Source organism: Ictalurus furcatus, chromosome 27, assembly GCF_023375685.1.
Source record: "Ictalurus furcatus strain D&B chromosome 27, Billie_1.0, whole genome shotgun sequence".
Taxonomy (NCBI): domain Eukaryota; kingdom Metazoa; phylum Chordata; class Actinopteri; order Siluriformes; family Ictaluridae; genus Ictalurus; species Ictalurus furcatus.
The window spans coordinates 4,218,263-4,239,937 of record NC_071281.1 but is presented as its reverse complement, the minus strand read 5'-3'; the positions used below and the strand labels follow the sequence as shown (position 1 = coordinate 4,239,937).

The 21,675-nt window shown below is 38.7% G+C and overlaps 1 protein-coding gene across 4 annotated transcripts; it reads right to left on the bottom strand.

The window, feature by feature from the left end:
* Positions 1–54: 54 nt before the first annotated feature.
* stat1a (signal transducer and activator of transcription 1a) lies at positions 55–19,823 on the bottom strand. Of its 4 annotated transcripts, none has more exons than XM_053616764.1 (26): positions 19,639–19,823; positions 17,084–17,228; positions 15,699–15,849; positions 13,716–13,811; positions 13,259–13,348; positions 12,703–12,781; positions 12,193–12,284; positions 11,828–11,979; positions 10,647–10,805; positions 10,295–10,387; positions 10,095–10,154; positions 9,773–9,796; positions 9,448–9,535; positions 9,032–9,073; positions 8,840–8,923; positions 7,572–7,670; positions 7,342–7,477; positions 7,198–7,253; positions 7,007–7,098; positions 6,557–6,696; positions 6,240–6,428; positions 2,968–3,040; positions 1,943–2,062; positions 1,590–1,680; positions 770–799; positions 55–396 (listed from the first exon to the last, which is right to left on the bottom strand). In XM_053616764.1, exons 2-26 carry the CDS (start codon positions 17,209–17,211, stop codon positions 370–372), a joined length of 2,391 nt encoding a protein of 796 aa, XP_053472739.1. In that variant the 5' UTR covers positions 17,212–17,228; positions 19,639–19,823; the 3' UTR covers positions 55–369. The 4 variants fall into 4 exon arrangements, with proteins under 4 accessions (XP_053472739.1, XP_053472740.1, XP_053472741.1 ...); XM_053616765.1 differs by having other exon boundaries at positions 1,611–1,680; XM_053616766.1 differs by lacking the exon at positions 1,943–2,062.
* Positions 19,824–21,675: the final 1,852 nt, after the last annotated feature.

Sequence of the window (21,675 nt, the reverse complement as noted above, 5' to 3'; positions counted from 1 at the left end):
CCTGATCTTATATATATATATATATATATATATATATATATATATATATATATATATATATATATATATATATATATATATATCTCTCTCAAATTTTTGGTGCATCGACACCTTGCTGTCTAATTTCAAAGGCGAGAGGAAAAGTGCATCAGCAGCAGGTAAGTGCTTTTAACATGTAAGGTGCATTAAAACGTTTATTTATTTATTTATTTATTTCCTTTTTTTTGTTCTGTTCTAGGACCTGTGGGTGCGGCGTCGAGAAAAAGCCGTGTGAGTGGGAAGAGGATGTGCTGAACCTCATTCGCGCTTTTCCTTATTTGTTTTGTAGGTTGAGATGATGGGTGAACGTCTGCCGGCTCTGTCGGTTCGTCACTCGTCAGAAAGGTTACAGCACAGCTGCAGACGGGAGAGAACGACATAACGGTGGGTTATCGCTCACAAATAAAATAAATAAAATGCAGAAAACTTCAGCTCCATTGTTATCCCGGTTGTTCATGACAATATAACGTAAAGCAACGAATCCGAATATTTCACTCCGGTAAATTATAAATCATACGCTCGACGCCGTCTCTGAAGTCTCCGCTAACTTAAAATCGCACTTCTAGCTTCTCTGCTTTATTACACTAACCGGTGCGTAAAACAATAATAATAATAATAATAATAATAATCCCAGATATGTAGAACAAACCGGAAAACACATCAACTTCATACATCAATCTCTCGACTAAGTAATATTGAAACACATTTCTATTTATTTTAATCCTTTTACCTCTCCAAGTTCTCCAGTCAGATCACGAGTCTAAAATTAAAAAAAAGAGAATAAAGTCAAAATTAAAAATATGTAATACCAGATTACACTCTCAATTTACATTTCTAATAAATTTACCAAATTAAAATAAATTAATTAATTAAAAAAACAAAACAGTATAAGGTTTTACTTTTACTAAATGATTATTTAAATTTAAATTGAAACCAAAATAATAGTTTGGCCAGGGATGAGCGATATGACACAAATATCATATCTTGATGTTTATCGACATACACAGCTGGCTGTGGAGCGATGGTGGATTTTACAGATACTGATCACTTAGTTATCAGCGGAACCTACCTGCCGAGAACCGATTAATAAACTGATGCTGAATGAAAACGTGACACTCAAAGTAAAATATTACTGAACGTTATGACAAAAATAAACAGTATTAACTGTACTATGAAGATAAATGTACTGTACTTTTTTTTAAACTGGGGAAAAAATGTATATAAATATTAATAAAAAAGTAAATATGTATATCCAAACTGAACCAAAAAGTAACTCCAAATAAAAAGAGGCATCCAAAATAAAATACATTTTAAGAAACAAAACAAACGAACAAAAAAACACTTCAAATAACAACAAAATTTGTGGGTGATAGTTTATTTCGCCTCCAGAGGGCGCTCTTGTTCTTCATAATGACAGCGGACCCTTCTCAGCCGCTTTCTCAGCGATCGGTTATCTGTGCCAATTAATCTGCGAAACCGATCAATCGGTTGACCTCTTCCGTTTTGCTGATAAATCAGTGGTGCTGTATTCTAAATATGTTTAAACGTACATGGTTGAGTGTGCTGCGTACCATACGCTCCAGTTCTCCGTAGACCTCGGGCGACAGCGGCATCATGATGTCGTTATACTCCGACGTTTTCCTGCAGACACATGAACAGACCGGTTTTACTCTACAGTCGTCTTACCTCAGAGGGAGGAGGCGGGAAATCTGAGCTCGGAATTACACCATTTTTGTCGACCTCCGTGCGTTTGAGCTACAAAGGGGGGGTGTGCGTACAGACGGACCACCAACTCCTCCATGTTTGTCTTTTGTTAGCAACAAGCTATCCAGCTGACTGTAGTCAAATGCTAAGTAAATACAGTATAACTAATTTTAAAGATAAGAAATGCTGCTGTGTTTACTGTTCATGCTGTGAGCAGCCATGTTGGTTTGACGTCACTTGCTGAACTTGGTGTTGAGGAGACCATCCTGGGTTCCCATGTAGCATTTCAGAGTTGAGGAGGCGTTTTCTTTGGTTTTGCCTAGTCAGAGGTCGGAGATTACGAGTTACGACCTTTACCATATTACCACATATTATTATTATTATTATTATTATTATTATTATTATTATTATTATGAACAGCTATTTTGAGATCTGTGGCTTCAAAGTACTGAAATTACTGACAATTGTACATTCCCAACAATTAGAATTTTGAATTGTGAACAAATACAGACTCGGAAATCTCTACAGCTGGTTAGTTTGAAACGTCTTTACCTCTTCCCCCCTCATTAAGCCTTTCAGCTTCAATAAATAACCAAACTGTATAACTCAAAAAAAGAAGACATTTTTAAACCTATTAATAATGTTATGATCATATATCATGAATTCAACTTCAAAATCTTAAACTGATTTGAAATTTTACTTTAACAACATTTAGCAATAAAACTTAACAGCACAGTCATATTAACAACATGGAGTACAAGCAAGCTGACCTTCAGTACTGATCTCTAACCATCTATACTGTCATTTCTGCAATGCTGAAGACTTTGTAATGTGCCGCAACATCGTAAGAACTTTAAAGACGGTGGTTATACGCCATCCGACTCTCGTCTGTTAGTACGAAAACAGAACGTAGATATCGATAGGCCAAGGCCAGATACGCTGCGTATTCACTCTGGGTGATGATTAGCTAGAACCTTATAACATCAAGTTTATCCAAGTGATTAGAGATTTTACAACAATTATTTTTCCAATAAGAAAATGACACCATTAAAGTCTTCAAATGTACTTCAAATGTTGATAGAACCCTTACAACACTAAATTCACGATTTAAAAAATGTTCATGAACATGTAGTAGTGAAACTCCAGTGAGGGGTGTGTGTGTGTGTGTGTGTGTGTGTGTGTACCATAGTGATGTCATTCGTGTGAATAATAGACGTGACTCACATTTCAGAGACGGAGATGAGCGTGGTTCTGATGTAATCGTCCGACTTCTTATCCACGTCCATCGGTTCGTGTTCTACACAAAGGGCAGAATTTATTACAGTTGTGTGGGAAGACCTTACAGGAGAAAATCTAACTAAATGTTAACGTTTCACAAATTTAACATCAAAAAAGTGTGTGGTGAAAATTTCATCTGCAATTTATTCACGATTTATTGTGATACTGATAATACTGTTATATTGTGCACCCCTACTACACTATTCTATACTGTATTACACTACACTTCTATACTACACTATTCTATACTGTATTACACTACACTTCTATACTACACTATTCTATACTGTATTACACTACACTTCTATACTACACTATTCTATACTGTATTACACTACACTTCCATACTACACTATTCTATACTGTATTACACTATTATTCTATACTGTATTACACTATACTTCTATACTATTCTATACTGTATTACACTACACTTCCATACTACACTATTCTATACTGTATTACACTATTATTCTATACTGTATTACACTATACTTCTATACTATTCTATACTGTATTACACTACACTTCCATACTACACTATTCTATACTGTATTACACTACACTATTCTATACTGTATTACACTACACTTCTATACTACACTATTCTATACTGTATTACACTACACTTCTATACTATACTATTCTATACTGTATTACACTACACTTCCATACTACACTATTCTATACTGTATTACACTACACTTCCATACTACACTATTCTATACTGTATTACACTACACTATTCTATACTGTATTACACTACACTTCTATACTACACTATTCTATACTGTATTACACTACACTTCTATACTACACTATTCTATACTGTATTACACTACACTATTCTATACTGTATTACACTACACTTCTATACTACACTATTCTATACTGTATTACACTACACTATTCTATACTGTATTACACTACACTTCTATACTACACTATTCTATACTGTATTACACTACACTTCTATACTACACTATTCTATACTGTATTACACTACACTATTCTATACTGTATTACACTACACTTCTATACTACACTATTCTATACTGTATTACACTACACTATTCTATACTGTATTACACTACACTTCTATACTACACTATTCTATACTGTATTACACTACACTTCTATACTACACTATTCTATACTGTATTACACTACACTATTCTATACTGTATTACACTACACTTCTATACTACACTATTCTATACTGTATTACACTACACTTCTATACTACACTATTCTATACTGTATTACACTACACTATTCTATACTGTATTACACTACACTTCTATACTACACTATTCTATACTGTATTACACTACACTTCTATACTACACTATTCTATACTGTATTACACTACACTATTCTATACTGTATTACACTACACTTCTATACTACACTATTCTATACTGTATTACACTACACTTCTATACTACACTATTCTATACTGTATTACACTACACTATTCTATACTGTATTACACTACACTTCTATACTACACTATTCTATACTGTATTACACTACACTATTCTATACTGTATTACACTACACTTCTATACTACACTATTCTATACTGTATTACACTACACTTCTATACTACACTATTCTATACTGTATTACACTATTATTCTATACTGTATTACACTATACTTCTATACTATTCTATACTGTATTACACTACACTTCTATACTATTCTATACTGTATTACACTACACTTCTATACTACACTATTCTATACTGTATTACACTACACTATTCTATACTGTATTACACTACACTTCTATACTACACTATTCTATACTGTATTACACTATACTTCTATACTATTCTATACTGTATTACACTACACTTCTATACTACACTATTCTATACTGTATTACACTACACTTCTATACTACACTATTCTATACTGTATTACACTACACTTCCATACTACACTATTCTATACTGTATTACACTACACTTCTATACTACACTATTCTATACTGTATTACACTACACTTCTATACTACACTATTCTATACTGTATTACACTACACTTCCATACTACACTATTCTATACTGTATTACACTACACTTCTATACTACACTATTCTATACTGTATTACACTATTATTCTATACTGTATTACACTATACTTCTATACTATTCTATACTGTATTACACTACACTTCTATACTATTCTATACTGTATTACACTACACTTCTATACTATTCTATACTGTATTACACTACACTTCTATACTATTCTATACTGTATTACACTACACTTCTATACTATTCTATACTGTATTACACTACACTTCTATACTACACTATTCTATACTGTATTACACTATTATTCTATACTGTATTACACTATACTTCTATACTATTCTATACTGTATTACACTACACTTCTATACTATTCTATACTGTATTACACTACACTTCTATACTACACTATTCTATACTGTATTACACTATTATTCTATACTGTATTACACTATACTTCTATACTATTCTATACTGTATTACACTACACTTCTATACTACACTATTCTATACTGTATTACACTACACTTCTACACTATTCTATACTGTATTACACTATTATTCTATACTGTATTACACTATACTTCTATACTATTCTATACTGTATTACACTATTATTCTATACTGTATTACACTATACTATACTACACTATTCTATACTGTATTACACTATTCTATACTGTATTACACTATACTATACTACTATTCTATACTGTATTACACTATACTACTATTCTATACTGTATTACACTATACTATACTATTATTATATATTGTATTATACTATACTATATTACTATTCTATACTGTATTACACTATACTACTATTCTATATTGTATTATACTATACTATATTACTATTCTATACTGTATTACACTATACTACTATTCTATACTGTATTATACTATACTATATTACTATTCTATACTGTATTATACTATACTATATTACTATTCTATACTGTATTACACTATACTATATTACACTGCTATTCTATACTGTATTACACTATAATATTCTCTACTGTATAACATTATACTATTCTAAATTGCACTACACTGTAATATACAAACTGACAAATATCAACATTATGACCCTGATAAAATAAGACGTGTGGCGAACACTGCAGTGCAGAGCAGTTATGAGGTGTGAGTATAGTGGTGTACTCACTGTCAGCAGGTTTGGAGTAGTATTTGCAGAAGGCATCGTCTTTGGGCGTGTTTGGATACAGGAAGCGCAGGGGGTCCTCAGGGACGTTGTCGGCCGCCATCACTCTGTAGTTTCTGAGGATGTCAGCCAGAGAGACGGCCGAGAGCTCTTTCTTAGTGTAGGGCTCGACTGAGCGCACCTGTGGTTCACCTACACACACACACACACACACACACACACTTCTGTTACGGCTTATAACGAGTGAATACAGCTCATCTGACAGGATTGAAGCTTATATGCATACATTCACATACACACAGGATGTGGGCGTGTCTCACCGTTGGGGGTGTGTTCGACCCAGCTGAAAGTAATGGCGCCGTCTCGGTTACTCTCACTGAATCGCAGCAGGAAAGTTCCAGGAGCTTTATCATTGAGCAGGGACTTAGTGCGCTCCTTAGTAACAAATCCCATAATGCACCTGTTACAGAGAGAGAAAGACAAAGACAGAACACACTGAAGCTAAAAAAAAAAAAAAGTGCAGATAAATGTGAACAGGAAACTGTGTGTGTGTATAACGAGAGTGAAGGACCAAAAGGGGTTAACCAGGACAGAATCGGTTTGGACGTCACACCGTTAACACCTTAAACCTCGTCATGTGTGACAAAATGAAATCACGAACAACAGATACACACGGAAACGTGTTCTTATTCTTTTATAATCTAAAATCATGATAAACTGATGGATGACCTATGACTGTAGCAGTAATGAGGATAATATTCCCATCTTACCCCTCGTCCCACAGGCTCAGGAGGTGTCTCTTGATCAGGTCCAGGATTCCCTCGATCCACAACCAGAACGTGAAGTTCTTTTCACTGCCTCCCTGCAGGAACAATTATTAGTTACCCAAAAAAAACTACAATATAGATCTGAATCATATAAACCATATAAAACTGTGTGCTAGTGTGTTTACCGTTCATACCTTACAGAATTTATTCCAGGGAATCTGAGCCTCAGGATCTTTGGCCGCTTTTGGACCTGTGGGGGGTTAAAACAGAAACGTATTACGTTAGTATGAGAGGGCAGAGTCTCGATCTGTCGATCATATTCCGTATCCTGCACTCACCCAGCAGTTTGTGTCCCAGCATGCTCAGCTGCTCAGCATTCAGGCCTCGCTTGGTGATGGAGGAGAACTGCCAACTCAGCACCTCAGACAGCTGACCCCAACTCACCGAGGGTGGGCTCACAAAGAACGACAGATTCTGGAAGAAAGGAAAGAATAGACGTTTGAAAGAATTTTCAAAACCGAGAACGTTCAGCATGACATGGAGGAAGAATTCTGGGGGCGTGGCCTACCTTGGGGTCAGAGGTCAGCATGTTGTACCACATGATGGAGGCCCAACCACATGGTAGCTGGCTAACATTGGAGATCACCACAATAGGCAGAGACGAAGTCTGACATCAGAGAATCACATGATCACGTTACTGGATCGTGAATTTATTTAGACAAAAAATAACATGTTGTAGCAGGTGTAAAAGAAAAAAAAATCATCGTGATGGAACAGCGCTAAAGACGAATCTAATAAAAAATAATCAGCCCAGTTCAGATATTTTGGGCTAATTTTGGGAAATCCAAATGGAAGTAAAATTACACAGTATTACTAATAAGGTATGCAAAAACCCAATAATGCTAAAAGTACTGCTAATGATCAAAAGCCCCTTTTTGATATTGATGATATTAATTAAGATAGAAATATTTTTGATCATGTGGTTATACGTTCTGTCCTTTAATACAGTGACATTTCTTTCTGTCCACTAGGTGGCAATGTGCAGTTTTTACTGCACTGAGAGAGAGAGAGAGAGAGAGAGGAAGAAGAAGAAGAAGAAGAAGCGGCTGCGATTCAAATCTTTTTTTTGGTTTGGCTCATCTAAAGGAGTCGATACTATCGGCTCCAAAACGGCTCAGTTTCATTTTGTCCGAAACTAGACAAAGTTTGTGATCATTTTGACGTGTCAGAATAGTGTTTTCAAATAAATAATGATGTACGGGAACGACGTCACGTGTTTCAGACAAATGTCACGCACGCGCTGTTTGGACAGACGAAATAACCTAAGTTTTATTTGATTCGATTAAGGAAAGTAACGTGAACACGAAGTAACTCAAGCTAACAAACGTGTCAGAAAAGGTTTCCGTGCAGGTGTTTAGATTAAATCACAACGCAAGAGTAACGCCATTGCTTAAATCTACACACAAAAAATATACACATACATACATACATACATACATACATACATATATAAAAAAAAACCCCGGATAGACGAGTCGGTTCTCTATGCTCAATTTAAAGAACCGATACAAAGATCCGACTCGTGCGCGAGCGACACATCACTGCTACACAGAGCAAGTTGAGTAGTTAGCCTGTTAGCTTCAACTTATGAGGCGAAAAACGGCCCCTGATGAGAGAACTGTCTTAGAAAAATTGGTAAAAGGCCACACGTCCATCGTAGTGTGGAATTATAACGAGAGCAGTACTTATTTTTTTTTATAACTTTACCTCAGACTGACTAGTTTATAAAGAATTAATGCTTCTAACCGGTAGTGTGTGTGTGTATTTATCTCTCACCTCAAAGTTGATGACTAGTCCTGACCAGCAGAGCTCCGCCTCAAATGTGAAAGAGTGGAGCTCCTCAGTGACGATCAGTGGACCCTGACACACACAAAAATAAACAGAGCCTTACATTTATGGCTAGTTTCAGTTTCAGTTTAGTAAATGAGGGTAAATGAGAGGGTTGATGACGTTGATGTGAACTGTTACCTCATTTGTCCTGTTTCCTGCTACCTTCTGCTCTTTCAGTTGCTGTTTTAAAAAAAAATATAAATAATAATAATTCATTAATAAATACTGATAAATCTCACCATCTTCAAAAAAACAGCTAAAGACCCCACCTCTTCCGTGAACACCTAACCAACTCATAAAAAAATAATAATAATAATAATTACTCCGGCACTTACACCTCTACTCTGCGCACTTTGCTTCTTCTGGAACTCAATTAACAGATCTTGTACGGTAGCACTACATGTATTGTTCTCTGCTTGATATATCGCTTTGCTTGTTTTTAAGTCGCTTTGGATAAAAGCGTCTGCTAAATGAATAAATGTAAATGTAAATACTGGTCATCTGAAGTACTGTAATTGTGGGATGAATACTGTATGTAGTATTTAATTCTTTACCAGATGTCGGAATTCAGCAGCCATCCCGATCGACTCCTCCATGTTCATCACTTTCATGTTCGTTCCGAGGATGTTGAACTTCCGGAAACTGGGGACGAAATCAGAACGTCAACATAGGAAACAACCAACTGGTCAGTATTTATTAATTATATTTTTCCAGGAAACTGAGCCAGGAAACGTGTTAGAAATCAATCCTGGATATGACACACAATCACAAATGGACAAGAAGTAATTACATAAACTAATACTTTACACAGCCTTATTTTACAAGGCATCAAAGTACAAAAGAAGTATAAAAAGATTTTTGCGAAATATGTGATCCTACCCTTTCCTCTTCTCCGTCACATCTCTGGGAAAACAAAAATGAAGAAAAGAATCATGTGCTAAAATGCTAAAAATTGCAGCTGAACTAGCTGATCACACTGTTCGGAGGCTGTCCTACTGGGCGTGGCTTAATATTCTAATTAGCATGCTTGATTGACAGCCCTCTGTCTAAGACTCTTAGCCTTTCACTCATTAGATTTCTTTCACTCGCTAGATTAGCCTTCACTCATTAGATTAACTTGACAGGTTTACATTTCTCCTGATTATATTGTTTATAAAATGAATAGCTTTCTTCAGTCAATTACATTTGATATTGGACTTACTTATCCAAGTGCACTTTTACCCGAACCGTGTGATTAAATTCCTGAAGTTTCACCAGTAGTCTGGAAAGCAGCACGGAGAAACGTTACAACCTGGTCATCAGGGGATATCTTTTACATTTTTCTTTTTTCAAAATTGTTTTGGTATTATATAAAGATTCTTGGAGTGTGATAGTTAGTGTGTGTTCCTGTGTGTTTATTACCTGACTTTGAGAGTAAACAGAACACCAGTCTTCAGCACCAGTGGCCTCTGAAGTTGTGTGGGCATGCACGGCTGTCTCTCCACAACCATGGAACTACAACACACACACACACACGCACGCACACACACACACACACACTCACTCAGACTACACTATGGTGTGCATTTATTTTATTTCTTCTTGTAACTAGTAGAGTGTGGATGCATTCTTTATATATAAATAGTATGAAATTACAGCAATGTCTGTGTGTGTATGTATGTATATACAGTATCTCACAATAAGTGAGTACACCCCTCACATTTTTGTAAATATTTGATTATATCTTTTCATGTGATAGGCAGTGGAGCCTCACTTGGTGATCAGTGTTTTAAGCTGTGTGAGCGCACGCTCCTCCAGCGAGCCTCGGCTCAGGGTGATGGGGTCCTGGTGGTATGAATACTTCTGCTCCAGCTCCAGAAGCTTCTTCAACTGCTGATGAACCTGCAGTAGACACTCACCCAACGCTGTGAACCTGCCGACAAACAGAGGGAGAGATTTTCCTTAGTGCACACGTGTCTTAAAACTGACGCTGTTCGTACATCATTTCTGCATGCACTTTTTGGCCTTTAGAGTTTAACAAAGTCTTCAAGTGCATTGTGTTACTTTAGACAATTCGTGGCAAGGAGTGTTCTCTAAAGGAGTTGAGTAACTTCCTCCAACATTGTGTAAAAAGATTGTTACATAATTGGTGGCATAAGCCTTAGGCCTATAAACACTGCTCCCTGAACAAATGTAAGAGACTTAACTGGTACATTTAAACTAATGGCATCTGCAAAGGGTGCACTAGTTGAAGAATGGGAATACCTGGCTCAGGTAAATCGGGAACACCTGAACAACCTGTTCTGGTACACGTGAATACCCAGATCAGTTCTGTTGGGGACATCTAATTATCTGGCTCAAGTACATTAAAACACCTGAATACCGAGCTCAGGTCTGGTGGAAACATCTGGTCTGGATAACATTCTCAAGAGTGTTGGGAACACCTGGATACCTAGCTCAGATCTGCTGAAAACATCTGGATGAACTGAAAACCAAACTTGGGTGCACTGGGAATACCTAGACACCTAGCTTGTGTTCTAGGTGTGTTCTAAACACCTAGATACCTGGCTCAGGCACTATGGGAACAGCTGGCACCGGAGTGTTGGGAACACTTGAATTCCTGGCTCAGGAGCATTCAGAACACTTGAAAACTAGGTTCAGGTGTGTTCAGAACACTCGAATATCATGTTCATGTTTGTTGTTAACATTTTAATGCCTGGTGCAGGTGTGCTGGGAATACCTGGACACCTGGCTGAGGCATTTTGGGAATACATGAATATCTGGCTCAATTGTGTTGAAAATACCCGGCTACCTGGCTCAGGCATTACACAAGTACATCGGTTTTGTTTATAGGAATAACTGAGAATACCTGACTCAAATTGGTTGGAATATCCAGCTCACGTGTATCGAGGATACCTATATACAAAACTCCGGGGTGCTCATTTGTTGTCGTACCAGTTCTGCAGCTGATCGAGGCAGACGTTGGTGAGTCCTCCGATGCATGACATCTGCTGGCGTCCTTTCCATTCGGACAGCTCCACTGTGATCAGCTCATATTCCAGCTGCTCCACCAAGTTTAGCACCTCTGACAGTTGGCCAACCACCCCCTACACACACACACACACACACAACAAGCTGTTGCTAGCGAGCTAGTTAAGCAATTCTCAGCTGCAATTATATACGGTGCTCCCAGTTACCATGACAAATAGCTAATGGCCCAATTACAACATACAGCCCTATTTTCGATTATTTGTATGATAGTATGAGGTTTTGGATGTGGTCATGGAAACACTGGACCACACCCTCAAAAGCTGCCTCACCCCTCTCATGTCATTGAGTTTCATGAACATGGCTTTGAGGTAGAGTTTCTCACGATTCAGATCCTCCGGCGATATCGTTCCATTTAGCTCCTCTGTAAAACCAAAACAATAAAATCAACTTTGATCTCGTCCTATCTGCCTATAACTTTTGTCTTTTAATTGTCCAACAAGGTCAAACATAAAATACACATTACTGTGAAAAATCATGCATGCATTACATCATATTAGACTAAATATGAGGAAAGGATCCTAGTCTTACCCAGTGCACTTTTAAAATTAAGTTATTTTATTAACAAGGCTTTGTAATGTCTCTGATTCCTTGTGCAAAAGAAACTGTCCCCTTGCCACCTGTACCAGTGGTTACTTTAAACAATTACTTCCTACAGCACAAAAACCTTTAGTGTTTTTACATCACTGTGCATCAGATTGACCCAGTTTCTCATTTTGGAGTAGAATTCATAGTAGGTTTAGATCTAGACTTTAAAGGGGACACTCAAGATAAGAAAATACCATGACTCTGCAGAGTCTTGCTCTTGAAGTCGTGTTCGTCCTGCAGATCCTCCAGGTTCTTAATGTTCTGCTCTGTTTCCTGGTTTACAGAAAAAAGTTCTAGTCACTTAAGACGCGATAAACTTTATGCATAATACACTTGGCGAGACTTTTTAGGAAACAGCTGACGTTGCTTTAGTGTTGAAGACAAGTGCTGTTGCATCATAAAATCTAAGAGCCAATCATGTTCATGTATGCAAATGTAGGTGGTGCAACAAAATGGTGGAAGGGGGAGGGGTGGGTATATATACGTTGTTCCCTCACCAACCTCTCTTTCCCAAGCCCCGCTCCCCTCTCTTGAAGTTAAAAAATGCAGACTGTCATGTAACCAAGAACCTAAAGGTGCAGCTTTAACACTGACTGTTACAAAGCGCTGACACTGGAGACTCCTTCCATAAATGTTAAAAATGCTACAGAAAACTGATTGAGTGTACATATTTTGCTGATGAGAAACAAACAAGATTCATTAGTGGTTGGTGGTATCGGTGTTGAAAGATAAGTGGCCTTAGATTTTTACCTGTACTTTGGTCTTGATGTCCTTCACCTTGCTGTCCAGCTCTCTCTGCTTCTCGATCATCATGTCGCTCTGAGCGTTATGCGTCGAGCTCTGCATCAAACAAAACACACACATATATATTGTATATCATATCATTCACATATGACCGGCTCCCAAAGTCTGCATAAAACACCCCCCCACCCCGTTTTTTTCTCTCTAAGATAATCCTCACCACTCGAGAATGTATTATTTTAAATCTGAGACCGATCCATAGATTAGCTGTGAAAAACAATCCTCAGAAGCTGTTACCGACACACTGTTTTGGACATTTTATTAACGGCATGTTAATAAAATGTCCAAATGCTGGAGAAATGCAGCTCATGGTGTGTTTGACTGAATGGACAAGATGATCTGTTTAAGCCCTGGTGAAGTGCAGTTATGAGAATATTCAGTCTCTATATTTTGTTCACTTTCCAACCTCGGAGATTTGGGCAGTTGCCAGAATCTTCCTCTCCTCCGTCAGGTTCTTGCTGATGATCATGGCCATTGAGACAGGGTTGTCCCCAAACAGAGTCTAAAACATAAACAGAGATGTTCGGATCAGTGTGTGCGAGACGTTTGAGGTGATTATCTCACGCTGTTCCCTGTGTGTGATTTATGAGGATGTTGTGGTGGCAACTGTAGTCTCACGCTGAAGGCTTGTATGTGTACCGAATAATCAGATCAAATATGTGCTTGTATGACACACAAAATTTTGTAGTTATTTTCACATTTTAAATTAACAACAAAAAAAAAACAACACCACCAGTCACATGGAACAAGTAAGTACACCCCTACATCTATCACTGGCACTGGGTGCCAGTGATTAGAACCTGCTTAGGGAGTGCAGGTCTTATTTATACCCCTCTCATATCTAATGTCTGGTGTTCCCTTTGCTATTGCTAAGAGTTCTTATGAGTCTGGCAAGAGATTTAAAAAGATCTCCAAATTATTTGATTACATCATTCCACCGTAAGGAAAATGATCTACAAATGGTGCAGATTTCAAGCGACGGTCAATTAGACCGGGACTGACTGTCATGATTCCCCCTTGAAGCAGCGTGCTCTGAGCGCGAATGCGCGAGCACCTGCTTTTCCATTGTTGACAGTAGTGACATCTGGACACGTGCGTTTTGTTTATGTTTCCGTCATGTCTCCTCCCTGTTCTGTCATTGGCTGGGATTTCACGTGTGTCTGTATTGCCCTCAGCTGCAAGCAGTTTAGACGCTGATCATGTCCACTTGTGCGCCTCCCAGCACACAACGCGGAAGATTATCATAGAGTTAGATTAGTTCATATAGTAGTTATAGTCACGGTCCATGTTTACAGTTAGTTCACGCTGGGTTATCCGCTCTCAGTTCCTCGTCATAGTTCATGTTTCTCGTTTTTGTTCATCGACCCTGTTTTCCGTGACCACGACCTTGATTCATGTTTAACCCTGTGTATGCCTGTTTGCCGATCGCCTGACCTTCGCCTGTTTTGGATTACGTTTACGGATCACGTTTTGCATTTGTCTGCCTGTCTCTCTTTTAAAATAAACAACTGTTCATACTGCACATATCCGTCACGATATGTGACACTGACCGTCTGATGCAAAAAGAAGTCTCCAAAGACCCCAAAATTTAATCACAGGATCCGTTAGTAAGTCTTGCAACTGTTGGTCAGAAAGAGATTGCACAGATTTGACCTGCACGGGAGGCGAGCCAGGAAAAAGCCTTCGCAAGACTACAGTCTGCCAATGAGCATAAAGGCAAAGACCAGGCCTTTTGGAATAATGTGCTCCGCACATGGAGTTGTTTGGCCACAGTAACAGCAGACATGTTTTTTTCAGCCATCTGTCCAGAAGTTGATCCGAAAGTGGGCGTTCCAACAGGATAATGATCATAAGCACACTAATAAATCCAACAAGGAATGGCTCAGAAAGAGAAAATGGAGGGTTATGGAATGGCCTAATCAAAGCCCGGATTTGAATCGCATTGAAATGTTGTGGGGGGGATGCGAAAAGGGCAGAACATGCAAGAAAACCCTCAAACATCTTGCAACTGAAAAAATATTGCATGGAAGAGTGGTCAGAATTTCCATCAAGCCTGGTGGACAATGATGCAAAACGCCCTACAAGAAGTTATTTCTTCTGAAGGGGGCAATACTAGCTTCTGAGGCCGAGGGTGTACTTACTTTTTCCGCAGAAGTATATCACATCCACTGACACTGCTGTTGAATAAACGATTGAAAAAGCTTTTTTTCGTTCAAGTATATCGGCTTTATTAATAAGCGCCATTTGAAAGAGGATCAAATACTTGCTTGCCCAAGCGTCAAAAATGGTACACCATGGGGTGTACTTATTTTTTCCCATGACTGTATATATTCATAGAACTGCAGTATGAGAAACGGGGAAGTGAGGAATGTGAGTGTGTGCTGCAGACCTGCAGGTTGCGTTTGATCTTGCGGATATTGTGCTGATTCAGGAAGTCCTTCTCCATGGCGAAGCGGCTGTGCTGGTGGTCCAACTGCGTCAGAAGGTCATGGAACCGCACCGTGGCCAGCGACTCGTTCTCCACGTTAGCTACATGGTCCCTGCGTGAGCAAAGAAGTGAGCAATTGATTTCTTCACATCTCTATTGATGTCCACATTCCTTATATGGTCATTGTTTTCTGCTTGCTCAGTGTCTTGTTTTTTCACTGTATTTCTAGTTCCTGTTCTGTTGATCTTTTATTTAACAGTTGCCTGGTTCTTCAATAGAAATGCCTGTTTATGATCTGTATTTTAACTCCTTGCTTGGCGTGACTACAATATTTTGGAAGAAAAGAAAATGTTCTAAAGTTAGCAAGTGAAACAATAATTAAATAACGCACTAATCATTGTTAAAATCGGTTGTTTGTAGCAGACAGGTACTAAAGTTGTGAACGGGGAATTTGTCGCTTTACGGTCATACCCAATTTGCATAGAATCAAGACGATCTCGATTCAACTGAAGCTGAAATCTTCGGTTCTCTGACTAGAAGATTAATGACCGAGTTTGTTTTGTCGCTCGCTTGTGCAAACACAGGGTAAGGATGGATAAGAATTTTAAAATACGTATCCCAAGTTTAAAAAAAAACCTGTTTTTGCATTCCAAGTGTGCAGGACATTCTGTGCTATTTGCAAACTGTCCATCAAACCAGTGGGGTGTACCTTATTATTATGGTATTTCTGCATAAAACAAAACCTTAAAAGACATTCCTGTTTTTCCTTTTCTCCTCATCTCAGAAAGACATGATGTATGTTTAAGTCTTCGATGAACAAAGAGGGTAGGGCGTAGAGTCTGAACGCTTGACGATTCTCAGCTACACCTACACCTGCTCCACCAAAACCACTAGGAGTTGGTTAAAAAAAAAATAATCCTGTTTGGAAAGAAGCACTGACCCAGTGTGGTTAGCGAGTCAGAACGCTATCGAGCCTGCTTGATTAATCAGTAAATATCAACGTTCATAGTATTTGCTGAATATGTTTTAAGATATGATTTGAGCATGATTTTTTATTTTTCTTACAAGGTTTATTTTCAGTGGGTGTTTAAGTGAGCGTGTGTTTGTGTGTCTGTTACCCATAATGTACTGCCACTGAGAACTCTACTAATCTGTTATTAATATTGAGAAATCTACTAACCCACTAACATACAGCCGGCGGTCATGCGAGTTTAGAGTGTTGATTTATGCACACCGCAAGTCTGACATTAACCACAGCGCAAGCTCAGACAATTTTTCCTTCCTCCATTACCTAATGACTCGCACCATAAGTCACTCGAGGGCACAAAACTCGTTCTCATTCTCACCAGTCGTGGCTCTCGATCCAGTTGCTGAGGTACTGGCGGATGGCCATGGGGAAGTTGTCATCGTAAAGCTGGTCCACCTGTTCCAGGAACTTGGAGTCCAGCTGCTGCAGCTCGAGCCACTGACTCATCTCGGAGGTTTGCCTCACTGGAAACGGTACGGAGGTAGGAAGAAAACTAATTACGTGGCTTCGCTAGTAAACAACGTGCTAAAATTAACAAGCACCTTAAATGACATCGACATCGCATTATAAATTAACTTTGACAGTTCTGAGAGATCATGCACATCCGGTTCAAGAGCTTCAGTTAATCTTCACATCAAAAAGCAGAACGGGGGCGCTGACGACAGAGGTCAGAGTTGACAGGTTTCCGTGGACAGGAAAGCTACGGTAACTCAAATCACCGCTCTTTACAGCCGGGGCGAGCAGAAAAGCATCTCAGAACACATAAACCTCGAGGCAGATGAGCTACAACAGCAGAAGATCGGGAATCTGAGGCAACAGGGTGCACAGGTGCACTTCGCCCAAATCGGACACTTGAAGATCGGACAAAAACATCACCTGGTCACGAAGATATTTGATGTGAACATTAACACAGCTCTTGACATGTACGATCTATGTGATTTGTTGTATTGCACTGCTGGCATGTGATTGGCTGACTGGATAACTGTATGAAAGAACAGGTGTACGTACAGGTGCAACTGTTGGAGTGTATCTGTAATACCACTCCACATGTATTGCGTAAACACGCCGCATGAGTGAGGCACAAACTTGCACTGAGCCAAATTCTAAACAAGGACGCTAGTAAAAATGTACTGTTCGTTAATAATAATAACAATAACAAGCTGCAAGCAGCATTTTCAGGGGCCAAGCACCCAGACTCTGTGAGCCACACGTTCACAAACGCACCACAGTTATTGCCTCACAGCAATCACAGGAAAGCAAGTCCATAACTATACAAATCATTCGTGAATCTCTTTGTATAGTTTTATGCATTTGCCAATCCGCTGAATACTGTATCAGAGTTCCGTTGATGAGTTTTGTTTAGACAGGTCTCAAAATTTTGCATTGTATCTGTTAACAAATTGTTGTGGGATGTGCTGTTACAGGAAAATAATCAGGGTAGGAACGGGACCGTTTCATCACACCACCCCTTCAAGGACTATTTTACTATAACCGCACCACACACAGTGGTTTATTTGTTGTTAAAGTACAGTAATATATAATTATAGTAGTATTTAGACACATGCGGGTAACCTTCACACCTCACTAGCAGTGCTTTCCCAGAATGCACTACAGTGGTTTGGAGTCGTTTTACTATGCTTAAAGTGGTTAAAATACATGTTAACTGCACGTTAATACGCAGTGTGTATGGATTTAAACTGCTACAATAAACAATAATGTAGAGTTGGGGTACTCGAACTCAAATGAGTATTATGAATATTCATAATAAGTTATTAAGCCAAGTTACCACAGCTTCCATAAAATAAAACTGTACGCTACTAGCTGAGCTGATGAAAATGCATGGAAACAGTCTATTTAGAAGTATGTTTTTTAAGTTGTTGGTTTTTTGGGTTTTTTTGGATGGAGAAGAATCTGGGCTCAGCTCCGGATGACATCTTAGGTCTATTAAACAAACAAAACAAAACAAAAAAGGCTTGTACTATTTCACTTTGTGTAATGAATCTAGAATATATTCCACTTTTTGAATTAAATTACAGGGGAAAAAATATTTACTTTTCCACGATATTCAAATTGTAAAAATTGAATTATTAATTATTTAAAATGTTGGGGGTCACTTAGAAATGTTCAAGTTCAAGTTTAATGTCATTTCAACCATATACAGCTGGTACAATACACAGTGACACGAAACAACATTCCTCCAGGAGCACGCTGCGACATGCTAACAACATGCTAACAACATGCTAACAACATGAGATGAATGTAGAAATGTAGCTAAATTAATCGGAAATAGTCATTGGGAAGGTTAGAAATAATTATTTTTAATTGAATCGATAATTGTCTAATTTTGAATCCTCCATTTGCGTTTCTTCAGTAAACAATCACACACACGCGCGCGCGCGCGCGCATACGTGTGTGTGTGTATATATGTAACATTTTCCTCATGAGGGTGGATACCCCCAGACACCCCCACGTGGGCTTGGAAAAAATTGCCCACACCACTTTAACACAGGTGGCGCATCCCTTGAGTTGAGGTGCTGGTGACATGAAATTAAAATATTAAATGGCAACATGTACTATTGGTATTTTTGTTACATTTCTGCTGCTATTAGTTTGTGAAGGTCCGAATATTAATTTAACAGTTCAGTGACGAGTTTACAATTGCGAATTCAAATCTTTTTTCAATGTAATGACTTTCTGAACTTAAATCCAACTCGGCCGCTTTTGGACTCGGACTCGACTGGTTAAAGACTTAGTCTTGGCTCGAACGCTACAAAAGGTGGACTCGGACACAAAACTACAATTATGTCACTTCCGCCTTCTTCCACACAAACATCCTGCTGTTGTTTTCGCTATACGCTCGCGCTGTATACTTACCCCGACAGTTACCGTAAAAACTGCAGGTCTTTTCCTCTGTCTTTCATACAGCAATTCCTCGCGCTTGAGCTGTAACTATCAAGGCTTTTAAAACGGCAATAATAGCATTTAACGTTCCAGTGCCAGAACCCGCGTGCGCCCCCCCTCCTCCTACTCACTGAAGCTGTGAAGTCGAGCGCAATCCTGCGGTCCCTTAACCGCTTCAGCCAATTACGACGCAATGTCGAAATAACCCGCCCTCGTTCTGTGGGCGCGGGCGAATGAGAGTGCGAACTTACAGAGGGGGCGTTGTTGATGGGAAGGCCCAGTGACGTGGTCACGTGGTTTACGAGAAACTGAAACTTGAAGGCTTTGCTGTTTTTCCGGGAGGAAAAGAGGAAAAGACAAACTAGCACTAGCGAAATTAAAGTTAGTGCGGCGTTCAAACACACGCTTTCACCTTTCGTTTTACTTTCAGTACAGAATTCTTCAAAATGTCATCTAAAACAACCACAGTGTGGTTTGGTTAAAAGATTTCATGTTTTAAAGCAGGAAGAACATTTCTCTTTATTCCCTACATATTAACACCCTAAAGTCCCCCTAAACACATTATTGTGCTACTATGAGTCAATTACCATGACTGCTATGAATCAGTAGCTGCAGTAAAAGTCAAAGTAATAGCAAAACCTTTGCTTAGTTGTGAAACTGAAGAATTGAAAATCTTGATCCACTGGGGAGAAAAATACCCCCTGTAAGTTAAAAAGTTTACACAGAATTACTGCTTGTGATTATTTAAATGGGAAAGTGTTTGGGGGGACACTTTCTGGTATTACATTTTAATCTGTTTTGCATTTTACCATTGTGTACCAAAGGTCAAACCATCCAGGGTGTCCCCCAAGTTGTCCCACAAGCTCCCTGGGATAGGCTCCAGGTGACACTGTGTAGGATAAGTGGTACAGAAAATGGATGGATGGATGGACGTATGTACCAAACGTGTTCTATACTTTGTTTACTAAAAAAAAAAAAAAGTGACCAACCATTGGAGTGGACCATTAAATAATCGAACATTGGATATAAACCTAACAAGGAACGATATCCTCGACTATGCAACTCGACAAAGAATTGCTGAGTATTTTGGATCATGATGTTTTTTTTGTAGAAACAGCTATTTAATAGCTGCACTGCCTAAAATGATCTCCTCGGGAGATGTCATGCACCTGAGCCAACCTGCAACATCGTTGGGAGATCGTGAGTTTGAATCCAGACGATGCCTCGGCTATCCGAGTCCAAGAGAGAAAAACTGGCCATTCTCTCTGGGACGGAGGGGCAAACTGTGTCTCCCCTGTCAATCACTAACTAATCATGTGCATCTCTGCACTTTCCTCTGAGGGTGTTACGCTGCCTTGTGATGCAGCGGTTCGAAAAGATGCAGGTGGTTGGCTTCAGACGTCTCAGAGGAACTTAATCGACAGCTGTTGTATGATAATGGGAGCTCAGTGGTTAAGACCAAGAAGGTTGTGAGTTCAGATCCCAGCACTGCCAAGCTACCCCTGCTGGGACCTTGAGCTAGGTCCCTAACCCTCAACTGCTCAGTTATGTAAATGAGATAAATGTAAGTCACTCAGTCCTTGGCTTCTCCATCTCCAATGTTCAGCCCACTGTTTCTCCCTTGTTTTCTTGTTTGCTTTTAGACAATAATATATAGTATTAGGTATTTGTATGCAGAGAAAAAACGACTGCAATGGAAAGATATTTGTGGAAGTGTATTCATTTTAATGATCATGATGTTCTATTTCCATGCACAGAGATGACCATCATCCAAGATGGTCAACAGCCGCTGTCTGTTAAAAGTGAAACCAACATAACAACATAACACAACCGACGACACGTCTAGAAGTTAGTTTCACTTGCATTTAAGATGAGATAAAGTTTTCTCGGTGGGAATGAATGGATGAGAAATGCTACTGATGTTACTGATGTCCCATCACGCATCCTGAATGTATTAATGTCTAGACTATGAGAAAGAAAGAGGGGAATGTCTCCAGTGGAGATCACTGA

Bases quoted from the DNA above. Each gene is read 5' to 3' on its own strand.
- stat1a (XM_053616764.1), bottom strand. From the start codon at position 17,211: ATGAGTCAGTGGCTCGAGCTGCAGCAGCTGGACTCCAAGTTCCTGGAA. The intron at 13,812-15,698 runs GTCTGCAGCACA...TTTATGTTTTAG, and splicing joins AGATCAAACGCAACCTGCAG to ACTCTGTTTGGGGACAACCC. The intron at 10,388-10,646 runs GTGAGGCTCCAC...TGTGTGTTGTAG, and splicing joins CTTAAAACACTGATCACCAA to TTCCATGGTTGTGGAGAGAC.